Raw genomic sequence first — 24,393 nt, forward strand, 5'->3', positions numbered from 1 at the left:
TTGCGCTGGCTCTACTCTCCCAATACTGCAGGGGTTTCATCACTGCAGGGTGCGTTTCCCAGGCTCCTGTGTCAGCTGACATCTGTCTGGAATCAGTCAATGAGAGGCTTGTGGAAACTGGAGGGTGTGAGAAAAGGGAGAAGCCAGGGGTATAGTCTTCATATGAGCTGTGCTTCCTTTGGCCCCCTGTGGTTCAGGTGAACACTGCTTTCTCACTTTGTCCCTTCAGTCTAAAAACAGAGTGGCTTCTGCCTATTACTAATCACCATGTTAACTTACTATCATGTTTGGCATTTTTTGTTTGTTTTTAGACAGGCTCTTGCTGTGTTGCCCAGGCTGGTCTCAAATTCCTGGGCACAAGTGATCCTTCCATCTCAGCCTCCCAGGTAGCAGGGATTACAGGTGAGTGCTACCACACCTACTGCTATCATGTTTGATTTAGCTTTTCCATTACCTGAATAACTAATTCTATGTATTAAATTCCCTCATTTAAAACACTTGAAGCAGTTTCTAGTTAGACCCTGACTGCTCTATAAGAGCTGCTCTTTAATTTAAATGTTCTAATTTTAATTAATTTTATTTAAATTTGATACAACAAAAGGTCATGAAGTAAAAAAAAAAAAAAAAAAAAAAAAATTCAGGCTGGGCATGGCGGCTCATGCCTGTAATCCCCAGCACTTTGGGAGGCTGAGGTGGGCAGATCACTTGAGGTCAAGAGTTTGAGACCAGCCTGGCCAACATGGCGAAACCCTGTCTCTACTAAAACTACAAAAAAATTAGCCAGGTGTGCTGGTGCATGCCTATAGTCCCAGCTACTCCGGAAGCTGGGGTAGGAGAATTGCTTGAACCTGGGAGATGGAGGTTGTAGTGAACCAAGATCGTGCCACTGCACTTCAGCCTGGGCAGCGGAACAAGACTCCGTCTCAAAAAAATTTTTTTCTGTAACATGAGAGTTATTCTTTTTCAAAGACTCTTTCTAGATTAAGAAATCATGAAAACCTCCAAGAAGCTGAATTTTTTATTGTTAATAGTCATGCATCACTTAATGATGGAGATATGTTCTGAGAAATGTTAAGTGATTTCATCACTGTGCAAACTTCATACAGTGAACTCACAAAAACCTAGATGGTACAGCCTACCGCACATCTAGGCTATATGGTATGGCCTATTGCTCCTAAGCTACAAACCTGTACAGAATGTCAGTGTGCTTGAGATGTCAGCGGCAGATAGGGATGCTGTTTGGAGCCTTTGGCAAGCCCCCATAGATGAATCACAGCAGAGGCCTCTAGGATTTTTGAGCAACGCTCTGCTATCTTCTGCAAACTACTCTCCTTTTGAGAGACAGCTCTTGGGCTGTTACTGTGCTTTGGTGGAAACTGAACGTTTGACTATGGGTCATTTAGTTACTATGCAACCTGAACTGCCCATCATGAACTGGGTGCTTTCTGACCCATCTGGTCATAACGTGGGTCGTGTACAGCAGCATTCCATCATTAAATGGAAGTGGTATATACATGATAGGACTTGAGCAGGTCCTGAAGGCACAATTAAGTTACATGAGGAAGTGCCTCAAATGTTAGTACAGGCCTACTCAGGCTCAGGATCATCAGTGTCATTGTCTCCCAGCTCCATATCTTATCCCTCTGGAAGGTCTTCAGGGATAATAACATGCATGGAGCTGTCATCTCCTATGATAAAGTCTTTTTGTGGATACCTCCTGAAGGACCTGCCCGAGGCTGTCTTACAGCTAACATTTTTTAAAAAACAAGCAGTAGTATACTCTAAAGTAATGATTAAAAACTAGTAATACATAAACTAGTATAATCCTCAAGTATTATGTATTGCATATAATTTTATGTGCTACACGTTTAAATGACTGGTAGCGCCAGTTTGTTTATGCCAGCATCACCACAAACATGTGAGTAATGCATTGCGCTACAATGTTAGGAGAGCTATGATGTCACTAGGTGCTAAGACTTTTTCAACTACATTATAATCTTATGGGGCTACCTTTGCATATGCAATTGAACAAAACACAATTATACAGTACGACTGTATTTTAAACTGCTTTTCCATTTTAAACAGTAAAAGTAGACACTTTTTGAAAAACTGGTACCTACTAGCTTTGTCTCCTCTCTTCTCAACAATTTTTCAGTTACATGATATTTATTTTATCCAGGTTTGTTACATATGCCTGTAATCATAATTTCCAAAGTTGTTTAATATTAGTAAAGTTACATATTTAAACCAGCTATTCTTTACTAAAATGTAAGTTTCATGCAGGCAGGATGAGTTAATTTGCTGCGTTCACTGACGTATCTGAAGCATGTAGAAGAATGTCTGGCACATGGTAGGCATTAATAAACACTTGTTGTTCAATGAATTATTTTCCCAAATTTTTACTTCCTGAGTTTAAAATTTTCTCTAATTGGATGATTGTTGCATGTAAGTATATAAATAAACATAAACATATACACAGATGTTTCTCCTCCCACCCCATCCCAAGAAAAACTCAGGCATGTTGTGTTGCTTGAGTTCCTTCACGTTTGAAAAATGACTGTCTTTTGCCTATATGCTTGTGATAGTTAATACTGAGTGTCAACTTGATTGAAGGATGCAAAATATTAATCCTGGGTGAGTCTGTGAGGGTACTGATTGGACTGAAGGATGCAAAGTATTGATCCTGGTGTGTCTGTAAGCGTGTTGCCAAAGAAGATTAACATTTGAGTCAGTGAGCTGGGAAAGGCAGACCCACCCTTAATCTGGGTGGGCACCACCTGATCAGCTGCCAGCTAAAATACAAGCAGGCAGAAAAATGTGAAAAGACTAGCCTAGCCTCCTGGCCTACATCTTTCTCTGTACTGGATGCTTCCTGCCTTAAACATCGGACTCCCAAGTTCTTCAGTTTTGGGACTTGGACTGGTTCTCCTTCCTTCTCAGCTTGCAGATGGCCTATTGTGAGACCTTGCGATCGTGTGAGTTAATTTTTTTTTTTTTTTGAGATGGAGTCTCACCCTGTTGCCCAGGCTGGAGTGCAATGGTGCGATCTTGGCTAACTGCAACCTCCACCTCCCAGGTTCAAACAATTCTCCTGCCTCAGCCTCCCAAGTAGTTGGGATTATAGGTGCCCGCCAGCATGTCCAGTTAATTTTTGTATTTTTAGTAGAGATGGGGTTTGACTATGTTGGCCAGGCTGCTCTCAAACCCCTCATCTCGTGATCTGCCTACCTTAGTCTCCCAAAGTGCTGGGATTACCGGTGTGAGCTACCGTGACCAGCTGTGAGTTAATATTTAAACTCCCTTTTATCTATCTATCCATCCATCCATCCATCCATCCATCCTATTAGTTCTGTCCCTCTATAGAACCCTAAGACAAGAAGCTCTTCAAAACACCATGGGAAATACAAAGCAGTGGTTTTCACACTTAAATTACAACCCATGAGTGTACTTCGACATTATTCTAGTGTATTATAACCAACGTTTTATTTTTTAAAGGGACAGATTAAAAACAGCAGAGAGCATTGCATATAAAAAGGGTAAGTATAGTTTCATGACACTTAAATATATGCTTAGGTGTTGTGAGTTTATGTGTTGAGCTATGATATAAAATGTATGTCTAACAGTGAGAAACATTTATTTAACAGCAACAATTTACAAACCAAATAGACCAGGTGTGTTTGTCCTTACTTGGTACTGAGGAGTCTGTAATAGGGTATTGGGGAAAACAAGTTCTCTGATAGCCCTCTTAGCTTTCTCATAACATATACAGTAACTATGTAAATGGAAGTCTATCAAAACATCTTGGAGCCCACTACCTTATAATTCATAGGTAGTAGCTAAAAAGGTGCACCTCAGTGCTTCAGACTATTCGTTACAGTAAGTTTTCACTTTTGTAAACCTTAGGTCAGTACCGAGCTATATAAATAAATATTAATGATGACTCTTCATAAAGAAGTTGTGAATAGTTACAGCACACCGGTCGCTGAAACTACTAATAAAATGTAAGTAAAGAGATTAATTTATCACACTGCTACTGCATTGGTAATTAAAGGCAACCACAATTAAGGGGGAAATGAATACAGACCACAGATGCTAAAGCCATGCATGAAAGTAAGAGATGTCAAATCAAATCCAACAAATGTTTAACATTTTATCAGATCTAAAATAAGTAAATCTTCTTTCAGTAAATTTTCATAACGACGCATCATAAAATACCCACAAAACTTGACTTAAAAATTATATAAAATACATTTTGAAAGCTTTTTAATTCAAATTATTTAAATATTAGCATCGGCAAACACAGTATTATTGTGAACATGGATTTGCATGAATCAGAAGTTTAGCTGAAAAAGTATGACAGAACAAAAAAAAAAATCAAAGCCAGTGGTGGTGATGAGCATCTGTAGTCCCAGCTACCGGAGGCTGAGGCATAAGGATCCCTTGAGTCCAGGAGTTCAAGGATGCAGTGAACTATGATTGTGCTATTGTACTCGTTTCTGCCGCCTCATCTCTAAAAAAAATTTTCTTAATATATGCAAAAAAGGTACTTTCTAGAGGAAAACTTTTTAAAATACTCCAAATTGGTGAAAAATGCCTGACTATATCAACTCTGTATTTAGAAATTAGGGAGGTATAGGGAAAAGGTTAGGCAAACTCCAATGCCCAAAAAAATAATTTCAGAAACTGAAAGCATCTTGAAAACCACTTAGCAATATAGAACTTTACATTTTAACAAAAGCAGGGATAATTTTGATTCACAAAGGTCCTTCGTTGTGAATGTACCTAAAAACTTGTTTATAAAGCTGCCTATATGCAGTGGAAAAGTCTTTTACAAGATCTCAGGAAAATAACCACTAAATGCATGGTGCACTTATATCGCACTGATCATAACAGTATGACTCACAGCTAATACCGTGCAAATACAAAGATATAACACATTGGTACTCATACTTTATTTGCAATTCAGTACCATGAAAACATTTCTCTAAGAGGTCAATATAATATTTTATTAATCTAGGAACTCTGGCACTGAAAGCGTGAATAACCCAAGGTGATGATGTCGTCACCAAGGGACGACAAGAATAGAACCCAAATCCCTTGACTCCCCAAGCTTGTGTTTTCCATTAATTGTGCTCCTTTCTATTCATCCACGAGCATCAAGCGTGAAAGGCTGGAGAAAGGACTAAATACAAAAAAGCCAAGTCCGCGAGGTGGAGACTGCACTGAAGGTCCTAGGAATCGCCCCTTGGCACTTTCCTTGTTTTGGCTGAGGAAGATGAAAGCAGCAGCAACCACAAACCCCTGGGACCAAGAACTGGAACTAGGTACTGCCTATTGTGGTATCTCTCTTCCTCATTTTAGGCCTTTCCTTTTTAACCTCTCCTTCTGGCCAAGCCTTGGCGCTCTCTTCCCTTCCCTCGGCTTCCATCCGCTCCCCTTAGCTCCACTCTGCACATTCCTGCTAGGTGTCCCCTTAAGAGGAGGCAGCTGCGCCGCCCAGGTTCTCCATCCTCCATCCGGCACAGGCGCCCACTCCTCGGGTGTTCGAGGGGTTAGTAGCGTCACAAGCGCTCTCCCTAGAAAGTGAGTGGCAGTCAAGCATTATGAATGTATTTCAACTGTAAAGAGACAAGTTGGGAACAGGGGCATATACCAAGACGGCTCTGCGTGAGTCTAGGTAGCTCGTCACAACAAAGCAAAACTTAAGACAATAAATGTTGCGACTTTCCTTCTAGCTGCGAGCTTCACAGCTCAGCCATCCCCTGAGCAATCTCCCACTGGAGGACGCCTTCCGGAGCGCCTGTGTTTACACTTTTCCTACACTCAGTGGAGGCAACAAGCGCTCCCGGACCACGGGGGATTCCAAACCGTTACTCCGCCCGCCGGGGTGGGGCCAGCACAACGGCCGAGCCTGCGCAGCCGGCAGCCGGCTTCGCGGCCCCCGCGCACTACAAGTCCCAAAAGGCAGCTCTCCGCGGGGGCGGGCAGCCGCCTTAGCTGCCGCGGGCTCATTTCTACCACTGCTCTCCCTCGCCCTGGTCCTCGCTGGTGCCCTTTTCACAGTTAAAGGCTACTTTTCCTTGAAGCACATGAGGAGAAGCCTTAGCGACCTCGCCACCGAACTTCGCGCGCTCGCTTTTTCTGCCTCCGCACCAACTATGCCTGAGTCCCTCACAGGAGTTGGGTAGTGGAGGCGAGAGAAGGAAGTCTTTGTAGACCAAAGCTGGGACAATCCGCTCGGACTTCCGCCTCCCGGCCTCCGGAAGGCAGTGCGCAGGCGCGGGCTGCGACTCCGGCGCGGTTGACTTCCGTTCCCACTGTGCTGTGCGAGCCGAATCATGGATCACACTGGTAAGGAGGCGGAGGCAGTGGGGGTCCCGGTTCCATGCCCCCTTGGCCGGCCTGGGACTGGTCGCCCAACAGGCAAAAGGGATTACGCTCGCCCCACAACACTTGAGTGTGGCAGTGAGAAGAAATCTCACAGTTGCCTTCCCGTGCCCGGGAGGGGCCTGCTGCTTCCTGGCCTACCCTCTGGTGCGGTACCTACCTCCTTGGTGCCGGCAACAGCCGCTCCTCTGTTTCTGCTGAGCTCCGAGCCCGGACCGGTGGGCGGCGTAGGCCTTTGGGAAGGGAGAGCGCCGGCTCTGTTTTATTCAGCCCAGCTGCTCTGCCCTGCATTATGGGGACTCGCGGGTAGACTGCGGTCTCGGAGTCGCGGAATCCGCTGGGAGTGGACGGGCTAGAGTGGGTTGGAGACTTCCTGCTGTCTCAGTCAGCTTTGGGCGGGTGCTGCAGTTGTAACCTCCTGTCGTCTCTCCTGTCCTTCATGGACTAGAGAGGTGAAAGAAAGGAGTGGGATATAGTTTTTGGAATCAAACTTGGTGGAGCTTTTCTGCCTAAACCAAAAGCATGCCCCGCGCTTCGGCTGTGGTCCTTACTCATCATTTGAGGGTATTTACAAAGAGGAGCTTAAAATAAAGACATTTTCATCCTTTTCTCCAAGTAAGAGTAGCTCCACCCTTTGTTATGTGTTTTCTGGCTTTTGCTTCTTTCTGGTTCTTGGATGGTGAATGTATGCTATTGGAATTAACAAGTGCCCCATAGAGTTATAGCGACCATATCACAAATAGAGAAAAAGTATTTTTCGTAAGTATTGAGTTGTCCTCACTCATCATATATCTATTATATAATTAGGTGTGTATGTTTGTTTATGCCAGATACATACAGATATGTATAGGTCGGGAGATGGAGGATGGAATGGTAAACAAGACGGACCAAGTCCCTGATAGACCTTCTATTTTATGGAAGAACACAGACAATAAGTTCTTTTTTATTGTTTGTTTGCAGATCATAAGTGTTTTGAAGAAAATAAACGGGTGTTTTGGAGAGATTCATAGGAAGAAATTTCAGAGGGTTGTTAGGAAAGGTCTTTGTGGCAGGGTAACATATAAGCTAAGATCCGATGGATGAGAAAATCCAGTCCTGGGAAAAAAGCAGGAGGAAGAGCATTTCCAGCAAGTGCATAGGTGCTGAGTAGGAAGATGTAGCGAAGTTAGCTGCAGCCTAGTAATAGCCAGAGAGTTGAGTCCTGAAGTGAGATTGGAAAGGAGGGCAGCCGTCACATTCAGGTCATTGAAAACCATGGTAAACGGTTGAATTTTATTTTAAGTGAATATGAAGGCATTGAACAGAAGTAGAGGAAGAACACAGTCTCTTTAAACAATGTAGTAGGCTGTTCTGTGGAGAATGGTGTAAGAGAGGGAGGTAAGAATGTTGGAAGATAGGTGATTGCAGTAGACCGGAAGGGAAGGTTGGTTTGGTGGAAATGAAGGAGAACGGGCAGCTTCAGTAAATACTTGGGTAGTGTTTGGAGGAATGTGAGAGAAAGGAGAAATGCCTACGTTTTTGGTTTGAGCAGCTAGGTAGTGTCCCCATTATTGAGTTGAGGATAACTCGGGGGAGAAAACAGTCCTTTTTTTGTAGAAGTGAGACAGGAAAATTTGGGAATAAGTGTTTAGTCTTGGACTATTTAGTGTGAGACAGCTGTTGAAACACAGGAGAGGAGATGTCAAGTGGAGATGAAGGGTTAAGAACTGCACTGAAAATACGTATTTGGAAGTTAGTACCTTTATTTATAGCTGGTGTTTTAAAGCATGAGGACAGATGAACCATGTAAGAAGGGTGTGCTGAGAAGGGAACCCAGCCTAGAACCAGGCTGTAAAGAATTCCGGTGTTTGGGAATTTTTATAGAGTTGAAACTCTGGAATTTTCATGTTAGAATAGCAAATATTCAACTTTAGGAAAATCTTATTTGAGCCCATGACTGGTATTGTGAGTCAAGTTCCTGCCATGGTTGAGAGGCTATTATGTTAGGAAGTCACAATGGGGTGGGTGTAAAGAGTGCTATCTTAATTCTTGAAGTTAAAAGATTGCCTAAGGAAGTAAAACTCATCCTAACATGAAAATATTCACCAATGAGCTAACCACTTAAAAAATTAATTCCCACTCAAATGTCCCTTCTGCTTAATACTAGCTTCTTACATGTTTTTTTTAATGACTCAGTCTCTTTCATGTTTAGTATCCGAAGATAGTATCAAATACTGTGCATTGATTGTGAAATAAAATTATAAACCGTATAAAAGATTCTGGTTTTCATGAAATTCATAAACATGAATTTGGTAACTGTTTAAATCACAAAGCCTTTGGCAAATGAGGAAATGCCAGTTAGCTAGATAATTGAAGAATCATGACAGGATAGGCTTCTCAAAAGAATAATTTTAATATTGAAGGATTAAGAGGTTCTTGGGGAAGTTGATGAAACCCTTGAACATTATGCAATAATGACCCATTTTATGATCATACTGAAACATTCAAATGTAAAATGAAGATGTTCTAATAGAATCTTTCCAGAAAAATTACTCCAAGAGGCTCCCAGTTAGATTTATTCTTTTAGAATTAGCACTTTGGTAACTGTATCCCAGATTTTGTAAAATATTTGCTGGTTCCTTTTATTCTAGATAAAAATCCTAAATCCTTTTAAAACTATATAATATGGAAATGTGCCTTTTTAAAGTGAATAAAAGTGAATATAACTTAAGTGATAGTAGTCCTTAGTTACCTTCTGTGTAATATCTAAGAAATTTTTATTGTTATAGACTTTATAATTTGTTACTATATTCAAAAGGAAATTGTGCTTTATGTTCTGAGTCTTAATTTAAAAACAACAGAAAGCAAAACAGCCCCCAGAGAAACCCAGAATGTTATCACTATTAGATTCTGTACCTCATGAACTTGAATCTGTGATGCAAAGTGGGAAAGGCCAGCCAGCTCTTAAAAGTTGTAGGTTATGCAAGCAAAAGTAAAGACCTCAAGTGTTCAGGATGGTGTGAAAAGAACTTGTAGTAATGAAGTGTTGGTATTTTCATTCACAAAGGTAAAACCGTTAAACCATTTTGATACTTGAATATTTAATATCTGAGGGACAGCATTGAACTGATTATATGTCTACAACGACTTGCTTTTTAGTTCGTTGTAATGTCAGGAACACTTTTTGGGCAAGAAAAGCCATTTATATTTCTTTTGGCCAATGCATTGCTTGTAAATACTTTTACGTACATAAGCAACTACAATGAAAGCAGATTAAATGCATTAATCACCTTGTGAGTATATTTAGTGAAGTGTTGCGAGCTGATCAAGTTGGGTTTATCCTAACAGAATTCTAGCTAACCATGTAATTTCCCTTCACTTTTTTTTAAGATTAGCTGTTCTAAGAGTAGTAAGTATACTGAAAGATAATTAAAATAATCATTAAGGACCCATTTTTCATTTTGTTTGAAATATTGGTTCAGAAAAAGTGCAGATGAATGTGAACTTAGTGTGTATCTATAATCATAGTAGCCTTGGTGGCCATTAACACTAGCTTATTACTTCCAACTTTGGCTTTGCTGAATTTAATGTGGATGGTTTGGCTATCAATCTTGACTGTAATATTTCCTGCAGGGGCAGTTACACAACCTTGTTTAATAATTTGCCATGTTTAAAACACTGCAAATTTAAAAATATGTTATTTGTATTTCCTGTTTTAAGCATTTGCCTTTTTGTCTTTAGTAGGTCAAGTTAAATATTTATCTTTTCGTCTACTTGAACGAAGATAAAACTCTTAAGCTTTAGATGGAGTCAGTTTTATGAAATAATACTCCTGTTACTCATGGGCCAAGAATTAATTTATTCTATAGACAATAACAAGCAAAGATTTCAGGGACTAGAAAGTGACAGTTGTTTAGACCTAGTTGTATTACAGGAACTTTGCATCCTCTTAAATAATACTTTTCCATTACAGTGCCGACTAAGAACTCAAGTCACATATTATAGCACAAATACATTATTGCATGCTTTTACTACTAAATGCTATAATGATTTTTACTATATTTTTGAATGATTTTTAGAATAACTATTTTACACTTAAAGAATAATCACATTTCTTAAAATGTCACTTTCAAATGGATTAATTTTGCCTTCATCAGTTTTAGAAAGTTTAGTTTACTAAATTTATTGTCTGCTTTGCAAGCTTGATGATCAAACATGGAAATAGGGATGGTTTCCTTTTTCTCCTTACTCATTTTCTTTTAAAAAACATCTCTTGTAGTTCAAGACAATGATTCTTAGGTTCATGAATGGTTTCATGTTTCTGTAAACTCTTGAATTACATGAAAAATTGTATTCATTTCTCTAGAGAGAGGTTATATGACTTTTATCAATTTCTTAAAGGATTCCATACCTCAAAAAGGGTTAAAAAGCATTGTCTTAAGTGCTAATCCAACACAAATAAAATTAATAAACTTAATGTAGTTTTGAAAGTCAGAACCCAGATCTCTAACCTTGATAACATTAGGTATGTTGTTTTAATACCTATGACAGAATAATCTTTAAAAAGGAAAACTAAAAGAAATTACAACTTTTTTTTTTCCTAACATAGACAATGAGTTACAAGGCACTAATAGTTCTGGATCCTTGGGTGGTCTTGATGTTCGCAGACGAATTCCTATAAAGCTCATCTCCAAGCAAGCAAACAAAGCGAAACCTGCACCTCGAACTCAAAGGACTATAAACAGGATGCCTGCAAAGGCTCCACCTGGTGATGAAGGTAATGTTTTTAACTAATAGATCCAACACTCTTTCTGTTTTATCTGATTGCTCCAGATAGTGTGTGTGATCTTACTTATTGGCTACCTCTTTTTTATCTTACATATTCTATTCATTCTTCAACCTTCTTGTTTGGCTTCTCATTTTAGCACATTGTATTTTTATTTCCCTTTATAAATATTTTTGATTTGGTTCCTTTTGTTGTTGAAGGCAATACAGCTCATTGTTCAGTAATCTAAACAGTATTGCAGAAAACAACATTAAAAGTAAAATCCTTCTATCCAAAGATAGTCCCTGTTGACTTTTTTATACAAAAGTATTAATTTTTTTATGTGTAGTTGCCATTTTTTCATGTAATATGCATTTGAGATTTTTTTTATTGGTACATACAGATAAAAAAATAGATTTGAGTATTTATAGACATACCATAATTTAAGTTTTTCCATTTTTTTTTGCTGTTACCAAAAATGTTGCACCAAATACTCTTGGACATATAGTTTAGAATGTATATTTTGTAGAATTTGTACTTCGCACAGATTTGGCCTTTTTTTTTTTTTTTTTTTTTTTTAACTCCAAAGACTTAAAAAACTACAAATTTGGATATTTTAAAACTTGATAGATACTGTGCATTTTAGAGTTTGACAAGTACTGTCAAACTGTTCTTCAAAGAAGGTATGTTTATACTCCTACACACCAATACTGAGTACTAGAAACCTTTTAAAAGTTTTGAATTGATGTAAATTTCTTTTAATTTTGAAAGAGTATATATTTTTCACAGTATTGGTAATTCTTGTTTAGATCCTTTCTTCTGAGTTCTTTGTAAATTAATAGGATTTTTGTTATATAGTGTATATATTTTCTTCTTTTTTGAGGCTGGGTCTTACTCTGTTTCCCGGGCCGGAGTCCAGTGGTGGGATCATGGCTTGATATTCCAGTCTCAAGTGATCTTTCCACCTCGATCTCGAGTAGCTGGCACTACAGATGCGTCCCATCTGCCTGGCTAAGTTGTTATGTTTATTTTTTGTAGTGATGGGGTCTTGCTTTGTTGCCTGGGCTGTTTTGCACTCCTGGGTTCAACAGTCCTCTTGCCTTTGCCTTCCAAGGTGCTGGGATTACAGGTGTGAGCCACTGTGCCTGGCCTATATTGTATATATTCTCCATTTGTCTTTTGAATTTTGTATACAAAACATTTATTGCAGAGAATCTTGAAGATTCTATGTGGTCAGTTATCCACTTTTTGCTTTTATGACTGCTGGGTTTTATGACATTCTTTGAAAGGCCTTTCCCTATTTCACCAGCATAAAACAGTTTTTCCATCTTACCCTTCATTACAGGTTAGCAAGCTATGTCTGTGGGCCAAATGTAGTCCTGTTTTTACAAATAATTTTATTGGAACACAGCTATGCTCTTTGATTTAAGTATTCTCTATGGGGGCTTTCACACTGTAATGGTAGAGTTGAGTAATTGTGATTGAGACCATAGGGTCCACAAAGCTAAATATTTGCTATTTAGCCTTTCACAGAAAAAGTTTGCTCACACTGCTTTGGAACATTTATGGATGTGTTTTTGGTTATTAAGGGGAAAGAAGGTGGGCTCGGGCTTTTTTTTTCCCCCTCAAAATGTTGTCCCAACTCTTTTCCTTGCTGAATAGGAATTTTACTATCATCATAGATACATTAAAGCAGTGGTCCCCAATCTTTTTGGCACCGGGACTGGTTTCATGGAAGAGTTTTTCCACAGATGGTGGGTGATGGCAATGTGTGGGGAGTGGTTTTTGGATGCAACAGTTGCATTAATTAGATTCTCATAAGGAGCACCAGCCTAAATCCCTCTCTTGCATAGTTCATGATAGGGTTTGCATTCCTATGAGAATCTAATGCTGTTGCTGATCTGACAGGAGGCGGAGGCAGAGGTCAAGTGGTAATGCTCACTAGCCCTCCACTCAGCTCCTGCTGTGTGGCAGAGTTCCTAACAGGCCAGGGTACTGGTCCGAGGCCTGGGAGTGTGGCACCCTGTATTAAAGGTCTAAAAGTATTTGTTTGTATTTCTAGACTTTCTATTCTATTCCAGCAATTTGTCTGTATTTCTTTTGTAGAATCAAACTGCTTCAGTTACAACTTAGGATTTCCTTTATTGTAGGGTTTCTCTCCCATCTAAACAAGTCTATTTGAAGTCAAGATGTTATAAACTATGTTAGTAATAACCTAGAGCTGCTGCTGCACTGTCTCTAATTTAGGGTCACTACTGCTTTGGCTTTTTTTTAAAAAATAATTTTTTAAAACAACATGGTAATGTACAAATACATTCTTGTAATAGTTCAAACAATGCAAAAAAGCCAAAATCCTCTTTGCCATTTTCTCTCTCAGATTTTGGAGTAAAAAAAAATTTTTTTGATTGTTTATTTTCTAAGCATCAATCAAAATGTGGAGGTTTGGGTGTCAGTGTGGTATCTACACAAATATATAGTTTAATGATGGGAGTACAGGTGTGGAACTACTCTGAAAATTGATGATGTGCTTCAAATTTCCTTGGCTGTTACCTCAATAATTTTCTGGGTTTGAAAAATTGAGTTTCCTTATTTTGAATTTCACATCACACCAGCTTTTTAAAGGTGTAAGTGGGTGATACAGGAGCCTAGAAACACTCAGGTGTAACTTATAAGAGCACCCTGACTTTGGAGTATACATTTGTATTGGCAGTAATTAAATAACAGTACAATGAAGTGTCTTATCAGCTTCAAAAAATTCTTGCTTCACTATGTGTATGTGAATGTATCTGTGTGTGTGTGTGTGTGTGTGTGTGTGTGTGTGTGTGTGTCTGTGTCTGTGTATAGGTGCTGTCATTTAGTCATGTGGGTAAAGTTAAAACTTGTGTGCTTGGCTACTCTGTTTACCAGTTCTAGGGCCAAAAGAGTCGTGAGAAGCCTGGCACCTTGGAGGGATATATTTGTCTTCTCAGCTTTACTTTAGGTAATTGGATTCTACCTAGAATTCCCATCAGACTGTTCATTGGTTTTCTGTTCCTTTGTAGGATATGAGAAGATTGCCATCAGGTTTTTAATTAGGCCAGAGAAATTGAGCTCATTTGCTCTTCATATATCTTAAGTTTATTGATACTGATAAATGCATTGTAGGAGAGGATATATAAGATATGATATGGCTCCTCTTTGGGTAATCAGGGAGTGGTTTTAATTGACAGGATGAAATATGAATACATTGAAGTGTCTACATCTCTCATTTTAGGGCTAAAGAAGGGGATAACTCATTTGCTAATAAAATCTATAAAATGCTTTATGTTTTTAATTATACTCTAGGCAATAAAATCAGTCTCGAAGCATACCGTTTTTGTAGCTAGACTAGAATAAATGGCAATCAGTATCTTAAAAATTTGTGCAACAAGCATGATAATCAGTAATCAGTAAAGTTTTATATTAGAAATCGTCTCATGAATTGATACGATCATTTGAATGGAGTCAAGAGATCTGAGGTCTGTTCCTGGCTTTGCCACTTGTCTTCTATATGTTGAGTTATTATGAGTCTTCATATAGTAATATTCTCAATAATGTAGTAAAAGAGTTGGACTGGACTAGGTCACTAAGATTACCTCTAGCTGATGTTTTAAACTAAACTTGATTGTCTTATTTTTAGAAAAGCTTTGAAAGGCATCAGATGGGATTTTTAGTGAATAGGTCTATTTTGCCGTGAATATGTATATATGTATATGTATATATGTACTTCCAAAATGAAATTCGAGATTTGGCAGGTTAACCAACAACACTTTTTTTTCTCAGAAGGATTTGATTATAATGAAGAAGAACGGTATGACTGTAAAGGGGGTGAGCTGTTTGGAAATCAACGCAGATTTCCTGGACACCTTTTTTGGGACTTTCAGGTATAATTAAAAATGAAAAAAAGTTTTATTAGAACAATAAAATATTTTAGGTATTAAGTACTTAAAACGTTTTATTTGTGTAATGCACAATACATAAAGAATGTCTGTCATGAACTTGCTATGAGTTTCAGTACATACAAATCATTTATTAATACCCTATTTTCAAGAATAATTTGAAGTCATTTTAGTAAAATCAGTAGCCATTAACACCAAGAAGAAAAATGAATGGAAACACAGCTAATGGTGGTGAATATATGGAGATTGCATCAGGAAGCCTTTATTTCTAATTGTTTTAACAACTTTTGTAAAACACTAACCAATTCATTGTGTAGATACAATCTTTAGAATTGTGTAAGAAGATTAATTTTAATTATATCATTTCAACAGATAAACATCTTAGGTGAAAAGGATGATACACCAGTTCATTTCTGTGACAAATGTGGATTGCCTATTAAAATATATGGGCGAATGGTAAGTATAATTAAATAAAATATTGTTTTTATAAGTAAGCATTTGCATAGAGGTGGGGGTTCTGAAATTTGGATAGGGTTATCATTATTTAATGACTTTGTGAAATTTTAAATAAGTATGAAATAACTAAGGGAAGTATTGGAATACTGTGAATTTAATATGATTATCTTGACAAATTGTTGAATTCTTGTAAAATATTACTTTATTAAATAAACTGAAAATTAGAATAACTTCTGAAAACTAATTTATTTGGACTGTTTGATACTAGTTAGCTTAGTTATTTTAGTTTATTAAACAAGATTTTTTTTCTTAATAGAGCAAAACTACTTATTTTTGAAGGCCATAATTTTTTTTTTTAAACATAAAACTGCATTAATTTCTCTTTTTTTCCTGAGTCTCAGAAAGGCTTAAAAATAATAATTTCCAAAAGTTGAATTCTAATCATTAAAAATATTTTACAATTCTTACTAATTTTATAATAATTTTCACATTTTTTTTCCTCAAAAAAAGATAGTTTTGTGTTTGCATTTGGAAAAAAATTGAATTCGGTAACATGCCTGTGATGGTAGAGGACGTGGATTATGCACTGTTACTTTGCTGCACATCATAGTAAAGAAATAGTAATGGACTATGAATTAAAAAACAATGTTCTAACATCATTTAACTCTATCCTTCTGATTGATGTTTAGATTTTTATTAATTAACTTAAAATTACCAGAGGAAAATGCTGCTTATATTAAATATAGGATAAACTTGTTATTTTACTGCATTGGAATTGTTTCAGGAGAAACAAGATTAAAAAAAAAAAAATAAGGCCGGGCATGGTGGCTCACACCTGTAATCCAGGCATTTTGGAGGCCAAGGCGGGCAGATCACCTGAGGTTGGGAGTTCAAGACCAGCCTGACCAACATAGTGAAACCCTGTCTTTAAAAATAAATAAATAAATAAATAAATAATAATAATAATAATTAAAGCGTTCTTCAGGAACTTTTGACCCGCAGGGGCCTCTGTGTGGTGGCTCACACCCATAATCGCAGTGCTTTGGGAGGTTGAGGTGATCAGCCTGGACAATTTAGTGAGACCCCCATCTCTACAATAAAATAAAATAAAATAAAATAAAATAAATAAAATAAAATAAAATAAAATAGCCTGGTGTGGTGGCATGTAGCTATTCTGGAAGCTGAGGTGGGAACATTGTCCAGGAGTTCTAGGTTACAGTGAGCTGTGATCACACTACTGCACTCCAGCCTGGGCAACAGAGCAGGATCTGTCTCTTAAAAGAATTTAAAAAAAGAAGAAAGAAAAAAGCATATGGGGACCATGGGTGAAATTTATAGGGTTTACACCTCCAGAATGTGTAAGCAAATGTGTATGTGTACATTTATTGGGAAATGGGCCATAGTTTCTGTCACATTCTCAAAGGCTTCGTGCTTGAAAAAGATTATGAAAATTAGTACTTAATAAATGTTCATTTTAACAGATATTCTCAAGTGTCTTCTAAGCCTTCTAATGTATAGGGCACTATACTTTTTTTTAATAAATATTTTAAGTCCTAATATGCTTAACTGTAATATGTCTTTGTTTACAGATTCCATGCAAGCATGTTTTTTGCTATGACTGTGCTATTTTACATGAAAAAAAGGGAGATAAGATGTGTCCAGGGTAAGATAAAATTATCATTACCTTTTTTAAAGAATGAAGTTTTAGTACAATGATTTGTAAGTTGTATTATACAGGTTTGGGGGTGATAGAAATCAGGCAGGAGATCAGACATATAGACATGGCTAATCTTTTTCTGTGAGCCCAGTTTGCTTCATGTTTCTCTTTAATATAGGGCAAGGTAGCCACTGTCAGTTAACTCAAGTAGGTCAAAATGAAATCTCTTTGCCATTATAGAAGTATTATTATAAACCAAAATGTTACTTTTTTCGATGAGACATTAAAGAAGTAGTAAGGTATACTGAGAGCAGACTCCAGAATTAGAATTCCTGGGTTTGAATCCCTGTTCTGCTATTTATTAGCTGTGTTACTGTGATAGGCTGTTCTTTATTGATAAAATGAGGCTGATGATAATACCTGCCTTCTCGAGGTATTTTTAGGATTAAATGAGGTTTTATTTTTTTTTTTGAGACGGAGTTTCGCTCTTGTTACCCAGGCTGGAGTGCAATGGCGCGATCACAGCTCACTGCAACCTCCACCTCCTGGGTTCAGGCAGTTTTCCTGCCTCAGCCTCCTGAGTAGCTGGGATTACAGGCACGCGCCACCATGCCCAGCTAATTTTTTGTATTTTTAGTAGAGACGGGGTTTCACCATGTTGACCAGGATGGTCTCGAGCTCTTGACCTTGTGATCCACTCGCCTCGGCCTCCAAAGTGCTGGGATTACAGGCGTAAGCCACCGCGCCCGGCCAAATGAGGTTTTATATATGTATCTATACCATATGTACTCACATACATATATATATATAGTAGCTGGCATATAGTAAGCACTATATAAGCTCTTATTACTTTCAAATCTGATTATTATATCTTGAATATATCTTAGAACACCATTGTTACATAGTCTCAAGTTATAAATAAGCTAGATCCACTTTAGGATGGTCTTGAAGAAACCAGAATAAGAATTTTTAGATCAATTCAGAACCGTTAATAAGGAAGGCTTAAGAAAGAATGAGAGAAATAGAGAAAAACAAAAAAAAAGAAAAAAACAACAACAAAAAGAATGAGTGATACTTGCTTGGAATAGCCTCAGGCTTCCTAGATTCCTTATAACCTCTCCTTAAAGCTACCCCAAGATTTGTGGTATTGATTGATAACAAAGTGTGGACACTTGTCAGCAACGATTTCCTTTTATGGTATAGAAAAATGGACATCACCAGGAGAGAGAGGGGTGATTTAGACAGCTCAATAACAACTAATTGTCTTGGTGTGTTTCTAGCTTTTTACAGTAATAGATTATAAAATTTGTACAATGAGTTTTTTAAAATTTTGTTTATAGGATTATAATTCAGAAGAGTTAAGACATTAGAAGTATATATCACTTGTTTTTTGGGTGTTTTCTCTAATGCCTAGTTTTCAACACGGTATACATTCATTTTAAGTTACATAGTAAATTTGATTGCTTCATTGGAATAAAGGATTTCAGATGTGGTATAAAACATTACATAGAAGACTTTTTTTTTTTTTTTTTTTTGAGACGGAGTTTCACTCTTGTTACCCAGGCTGGAGTGCAATGGCATGATCTTGGCTCACCGCAACCTCTGCCTCCTGGGTTCAGGCAATTCTCCTGCCTCAGCCTCCTGAATAGCTGGGATTACAGGCACACGCCACCATGCCCAGCTAATTTTTTGTATTTTTAGTAGAGACGAGGTTTCACCATGTTGACCAGGATGGTCTCGATCTCTTGACCTTGTGATCCACCCGCGTCGGCCTCCCAAAGTGCTGGGATTACAGGCGTGAGCCACCGCGCCCAGCTCTAGAAGACTTTTAAAGGTTTCCTCTTTTGTATAAGTATTGAAAGAAAATTAAAAGGTACCTATTGTTTAAAAGGAAATTAGTTCTCAAGGTACTAAATGTAACTAATGTACTGAATATACTAATATACTAACCTTACTAATGGACTAAATGTAACAAGCTACTAAATGCCACACCTCACTTATGTGGTCCTTATTAGGACAGAAGGTCCTTAGTAGAAGATCCTTAGGACAGAAGCCTATCTGGATTAACAGACCCAGATCAGGAAGTGAAGAAATGGCAATCAGAGTTAAACAGTATATATTATTGTTTTTAAACACCACCCAAGAGAAAGTGCCTCACCTCTTGTTAAGGTGGAGATAGTTCTGAGTTTACACTGAACTAAAAGCACAAAACAAGTGTGCCAGGTGGCCACTAAAGAGAAGCATAATAACATTAGTAAGGAGTGCCAGCCTTGTAGTAAGGATGGAAAAATAGACACAACTCAAAATCAAGAGTGTAGAGCCATTTAGTATAGTGTCAAATGACCTGACAGACATATTCAATGATAGTTGCTTATAGTGCTTAACTGGGGATTAAATACTGTCAATTTAATTTGATATTAGAATATTTTAAGTAATATGAAATAGATATAAAAACATTGTGGAGTAGATATTTTAACCTCATTGTACATATGAAACAAACTCAGAAATGGTTCAGTAACCTCAAATTACTGAGCGAGATCTTCAGATTCCTATTTCAGTTGTCTTTCCCCACTGTGTCAAGAAAGCTGTAACAGCAAGTATGGATTAAATATGATAAATGAAAAATAGTTATAATTTTGACCTTGAGTTATTAAGAAAACGTTAAGTTAAATTTAGTGCTCACGAATCAGAAAGGTAGGAAAGTGTAAATTTGTCTGACAATTCAGAAAAACCCTTTCTTTAAGGGACTTAATAGTCAAGGCTTGGATTGGAATTGTTCATGTTTAATGTTAAGAACCCCTAATGATGAGGCTGAAGTTATTTGTAGTCCTTTGCAGTATCTTCTACTTATTGTTTTCCACTTAGTGTTATTTGCTCAACAAACACCACACTCAATAATACTATACAAGTTTGAATTTCACGATTGTTGTAAGTAATCAATACTTTGGTTTTTTTTTTCTTCCTGGGTTTTTTGCAAATAGATGCAAAACATAAAATTGTTTGAGAAAATTGGATAAATTCTAGGCCTTGGGAAGAGTGAGGTCTCTTCTTTGTTTTTTTTTGTTTTTTGTTTTGAGACAGAGTTTCACTCTTGTTACCCAGGCTGGAGTGCAATGGCACGATCTTGGCTCACTGCAATCTCTGCCTCCTGGGTTCAAGCAACTCTGCTGCCTCAGCCTCCCGAGCAGCTGGGACTACAGGCATGCACCACCATGCCCAGCTAATTTTTGTATTTTTAGTAGAGACGGGGTTTCACCATGTTGACCAGGATGGTCTTGATCTCTTGACCTCGTGATCCACCCGCCTCGGCCTCCCAAAGTGCTGGGATTATAGGCATGAGCCACTGTGCCCAGCCAAGTGAGGTCTCTTCTTCAAATATACTGTTTAAAATTAGGAGTTCTGAAGTTGACAGTAATGCCTATGCTTAATGGCTAATAGACAATAAAGTAGGGAAGATTAAATGTTCATGTAGAATAACTATAACTTCTAATTGTGGACTTTTGCTATGTTTTGTGTAACAGTCAAATTTTGAAAACAGGCGTACTTTTGAAAATTACATAATTTTTATATTCTCTTTTAGTAAATCACATTTTTTTCCTTCTAATTTAGCTGTAGTGATCCTGTGCAGCGAATTGAGCAGTGTACACGAGGTTCTCTCTTCATGTGTAGCATTGTTCAAGGGTGCAAGAGAACATATTTGTCTCAGAGAGACTTACAGGCTCATATCAACCATCGCCATATGAGAGCTGGAAAACCTGTTACCCGTGCTTCACTTGAAAATGTTCATCCTCCTATTGCCCCACCACCAACCGAAATCCCTGATCGTTTTATAATGCCACCAGACAAGCACCATATGAGCCATATTCCGCCAAAGCAGCACATCATGATGCCACCACCTCCTTTGCAACATGTGCCACATGAGCACTATAATCAGCCACATGAGGATATTCGTGCTCCTCCAGCAGAATTGTCCATGGCTCCACCTCCACCTCGATCGGTCAGTCAGGAAACCTTTCGTATTTCAACAAGAAAACACAGCAATTTAATAACTGTCCCTATTCAGGATGACTCAAATTCAGGTGCTAGAGAACCACCACCTCCTGCCCCAGCACCTGCTCACCATCATCCTGAATATCAGGGTCAACCAGTGGTATCTCACCCTCATCATATTATGCCTCCACAGCAACATTATGCACCACCCCCACCTCCTCCACCACCAATAAGCCATCCAATGCCACATCCTCCCCAGGCTGCAGGTACTCCTCACTTGGTATATAGCCAAGCTCCACCTCCACCAATGACCTCTGCTCCACCACCAATAACCCCTCCCCCTGGACATATTATTGCCCAGATGCCACCTTATATGAATCATCCTCCTCCAGGACCTCCCCCACCTCAACATGGTGGTCCACCTGTAACTGCACCCCCTCCTCACCATTATAATCCTAACTCATTACCCCAGTTCACTGAAGATCAAGGAACTCTGAGCCCTCCATTTACACAACCAGGGGGAATGAGTCCTGGTATATGGCCTGCACCAAGAGGGCCACCTCCTCCTCCACGATTGCAGGGCCCGCCTTCTCAAACCCCACTTCCTGGACCACATCATCCAGATCAGACGAGATATAGACCGTATTACCAATGATGATAGTATTTTGAACTGAAGATATGAGGAGGAAAAACAACTTATGTATAGTCAATCTTTTAATTAAGCTTTGACTGTTTGGGGAAGGAAAAGTACCTCTTACGGAGGTAGTATAAAACACATAGGGTCTTGTTTCTTAAAATGATTTTGAATCTTGACCTTAGGATTGATTTCAAGTACCATACTGTAGTACAGATAAGTGGCTCAGTTGAGCACAGCTATATTTTAACATCTTTGTTCCCCTAGTTTAGTAAATTGACCTAGAGGTGACCATTTGTAAAAAAAATTGAAAAAATTTTTTGTTTTACTTCAAAAGTATTGTCTTGTTAAACCCATTGTTTAATTTTTCTTGTGATACATTTTGTTAACCTGTGTAAAAGGATTAAATTTCAATATGGTTGTAAAAATGCTATTTTTATGTGAATTTAAGTGCAGCCATGTACTGTTTTCTAAATCATATGTTTTACCACTAATTTCCCAAAGTTACAATAAAACCCTAAAAGTAAAACTCTACTAGAATTTGCATAAGGCAGACTGTTAAATGACAGAATTATTTCATGTTTTAGGCACTGAAATTTTGAGGGTTTGAGGTATAGTAAGTATGCAGTGCACTTCACTTGGATGCCTTTTCATTTTTAGGCAGCCTCAGGATCACCAAAATACATTGGAATTCTACTACTAAGACATATTTGTAATGTTAAAAGGCATTACTAATTATTTAAGAGATAAGGCCAAAGTAGTCAGCTCTACAGGCTTCAAGTTGGTGGGGAAATACTGTTACTCATTAATGCTTTTTTACTGAATGGTTGGAATCACATATGCACCACACATACTGATCTTAAGTAACATTATTTTATAAAACTGTTTAAATGGTGTTATTTAGATGAAATGTGTTCTGTTTTGTTCATTGTCTTAAACTGAATAGGGCCGAATAGGCTTTATGTAATTCCTCATTTCATGTTAGAGTTTGATCCTGTGTTAAGTGGGCTTACAGGATTTTCAACTACAGTTTGAATGCCATGGAGGAGTTTGAATAATATATTAATGAAGGACATATTATTGTAATCATGAATATGCATTTGCTCAGGTTTTCATTGCTGTGTGATAGGGTTTTTCCTCTAACTTGAAATTTAAAAACTTTTATTTCGTATTCCTTTTGTTAGTAAAGCAGTCTGAATTTGTAACATTTTAGCATGGAGTCAACAGTGAAGACTACCAGATAATTTTGTGTTGGAGAAGAGGAAAGTAACAGCTAAATTGTGGATTTCAGTGCTTTATATGGTGCCTTTAGGGTCAGCTTTTACATTACAGGGGCTTGTTATAGTTCAGCTAAGATGACCACTTAACAGTTTATACAGAACTCATATGTATAAACCAACATTCTTAGGATATTATTTATATCCTTTGAATAAATCCCTGTGAAATTTTTCCACCCCACTAAAATGGTGCATATTAAAACATGAAATGTGTAGTATGCAGATATCATTTATTAGATAGTTTGTAGTGTATACATTTAGAACATACTTCTTTTGACAAAGGGTGAACTGATTGCTAATTTACCATTTTATTCTGTCAGGTACAGGTGAAACAAATTCTCGAATGATCAGATGCAAAATTATTTCTGAACCCTAGAGCAGAAGTTAGAAATAATAAAATGACTGTTTCAATCTTGACTGGCCAAAAATAACTAATAGGCTTTTTTAAGTCAAGCAAGTGATTTTCTACACTTAGCAGTTTGAAAGTCCAGTGTTAATGAATATTTCCAGTGAGAAATGCTTGTTATTAAAAGCATGGGAGTGAAATAGTATGAAATGTTGGTGGCAAGTGCTTCTTTCATATTACTGTAGGTACTTGGACTGGTGCAAACTTGATTCCTTTTCATGCCCCTGTTAAGGAGATATTAAAATATAACTTAAAAATTTAAACCATTTTTGTTCCATGTAATAAGAAAATAGCCAAACTGACTTTAGAGCTTCTCAACTATTTATAAAGAGATCTGCTTTTATTGAAATTCACTAGAGTTGAATGTGGTCAGAAGCCACTTAGCCTATGTATTGGATGAGAAAATCAGTATCATAAAATTTCAAATTAAGAATTCTTGTAGGGTTTTAAAAATGATTTATTTTCAATTAGGCTTAAGAAATCTATGTTATGCAGGGAGGAATATCAGATGAATGTCTTGTAGCAGAAGTTTTAAATCGTGTTAGACTTGAATTCATCAATTGTTTGAATGAGGGTGGGTGGGTAGAAGGATAACAAAATTACTTAGTGTTTCTTAAGGAAAAAGATGTGAATCCCAGCCTTATTTCAGGGAAGCCTTTGAAGCTATGATGGACATAAGTCTAAATTAAATGTATGTATGTTTCATTATATTGCTCTTAAGACTACTGAGGTGGCAGTTTAATTCTTAAAAACAATAAAATGGAAGCATAAATACTATTTTGCCTAGATGAATTTTTATGTATTGGCACATTTGGGAGAATGCAGAATTTTCCATATTTATGTTGAAACAACTTTCTACAGTAAAATTACGTTCACTTCTAAAAGATTAAAACCAGAAGTTGAATGGTATATTTCTTCAGTTGCA

At 37.6% G+C, this 24,393-nt stretch overlaps 1 protein-coding gene across 4 annotated transcripts; it reads left to right on the plus strand.

Moving 5' to 3' along the window:
* The first annotated feature begins 5,099 nt into the window (after positions 1-5,099).
* Positions 5,100-24,245, plus strand: CBLL1 (Cbl proto-oncogene like 1). Of its 4 annotated transcripts, none has more exons than XM_054237403.2 (6): positions 5,100-5,324; positions 10,976-11,143; positions 14,933-15,033; positions 15,421-15,504; positions 17,094-17,167; positions 20,771-24,245. In XM_054237403.2, exons 1-6 carry the CDS (start codon positions 5,276-5,278, stop codon positions 21,804-21,806), a joined length of 1,512 nt encoding a protein of 503 aa, XP_054093378.1. In that variant the 5' UTR covers positions 5,100-5,275; the 3' UTR covers positions 21,807-24,245. The 4 variants fall into 4 exon arrangements, with proteins under 4 accessions (XP_054093378.1, XP_054093379.1, XP_002751787.1 ...); XM_054237404.2 differs by having other exon boundaries at positions 14,936-15,033; XM_002751741.7 differs by lacking the exon at positions 5,100-5,324 and adding an exon at positions 5,977-6,351.
* Positions 24,246-24,393: the final 148 nt, after the last annotated feature.

The sequence above is a fragment of the Callithrix jacchus genome, chromosome 11, assembly GCF_049354715.1.
Source record: "Callithrix jacchus isolate 240 chromosome 11, calJac240_pri, whole genome shotgun sequence".
In the NCBI taxonomy this organism is placed as follows: Eukaryota; Metazoa; Chordata; class Mammalia; order Primates; family Cebidae; genus Callithrix; species Callithrix jacchus.

Bases quoted from the DNA above. Each gene is read 5' to 3' on its own strand.
- CBLL1 (XM_054237403.2), top strand. From the start codon at position 5,276: ATGAAAGCAGCAGCAACCACAAACCCCTGGGACCAAGAACTGGAACTA. The intron at 11,144-14,932 runs GTAATGTTTTTA...TTTTTTTCTCAG, and splicing joins GGCTCCACCTGGTGATGAAG to AAGGATTTGATTATAATGAA. The intron at 17,168-20,770 runs GTAAGATAAAAT...CTTCTAATTTAG, and splicing joins GGAGATAAGATGTGTCCAGG to CTGTAGTGATCCTGTGCAGC.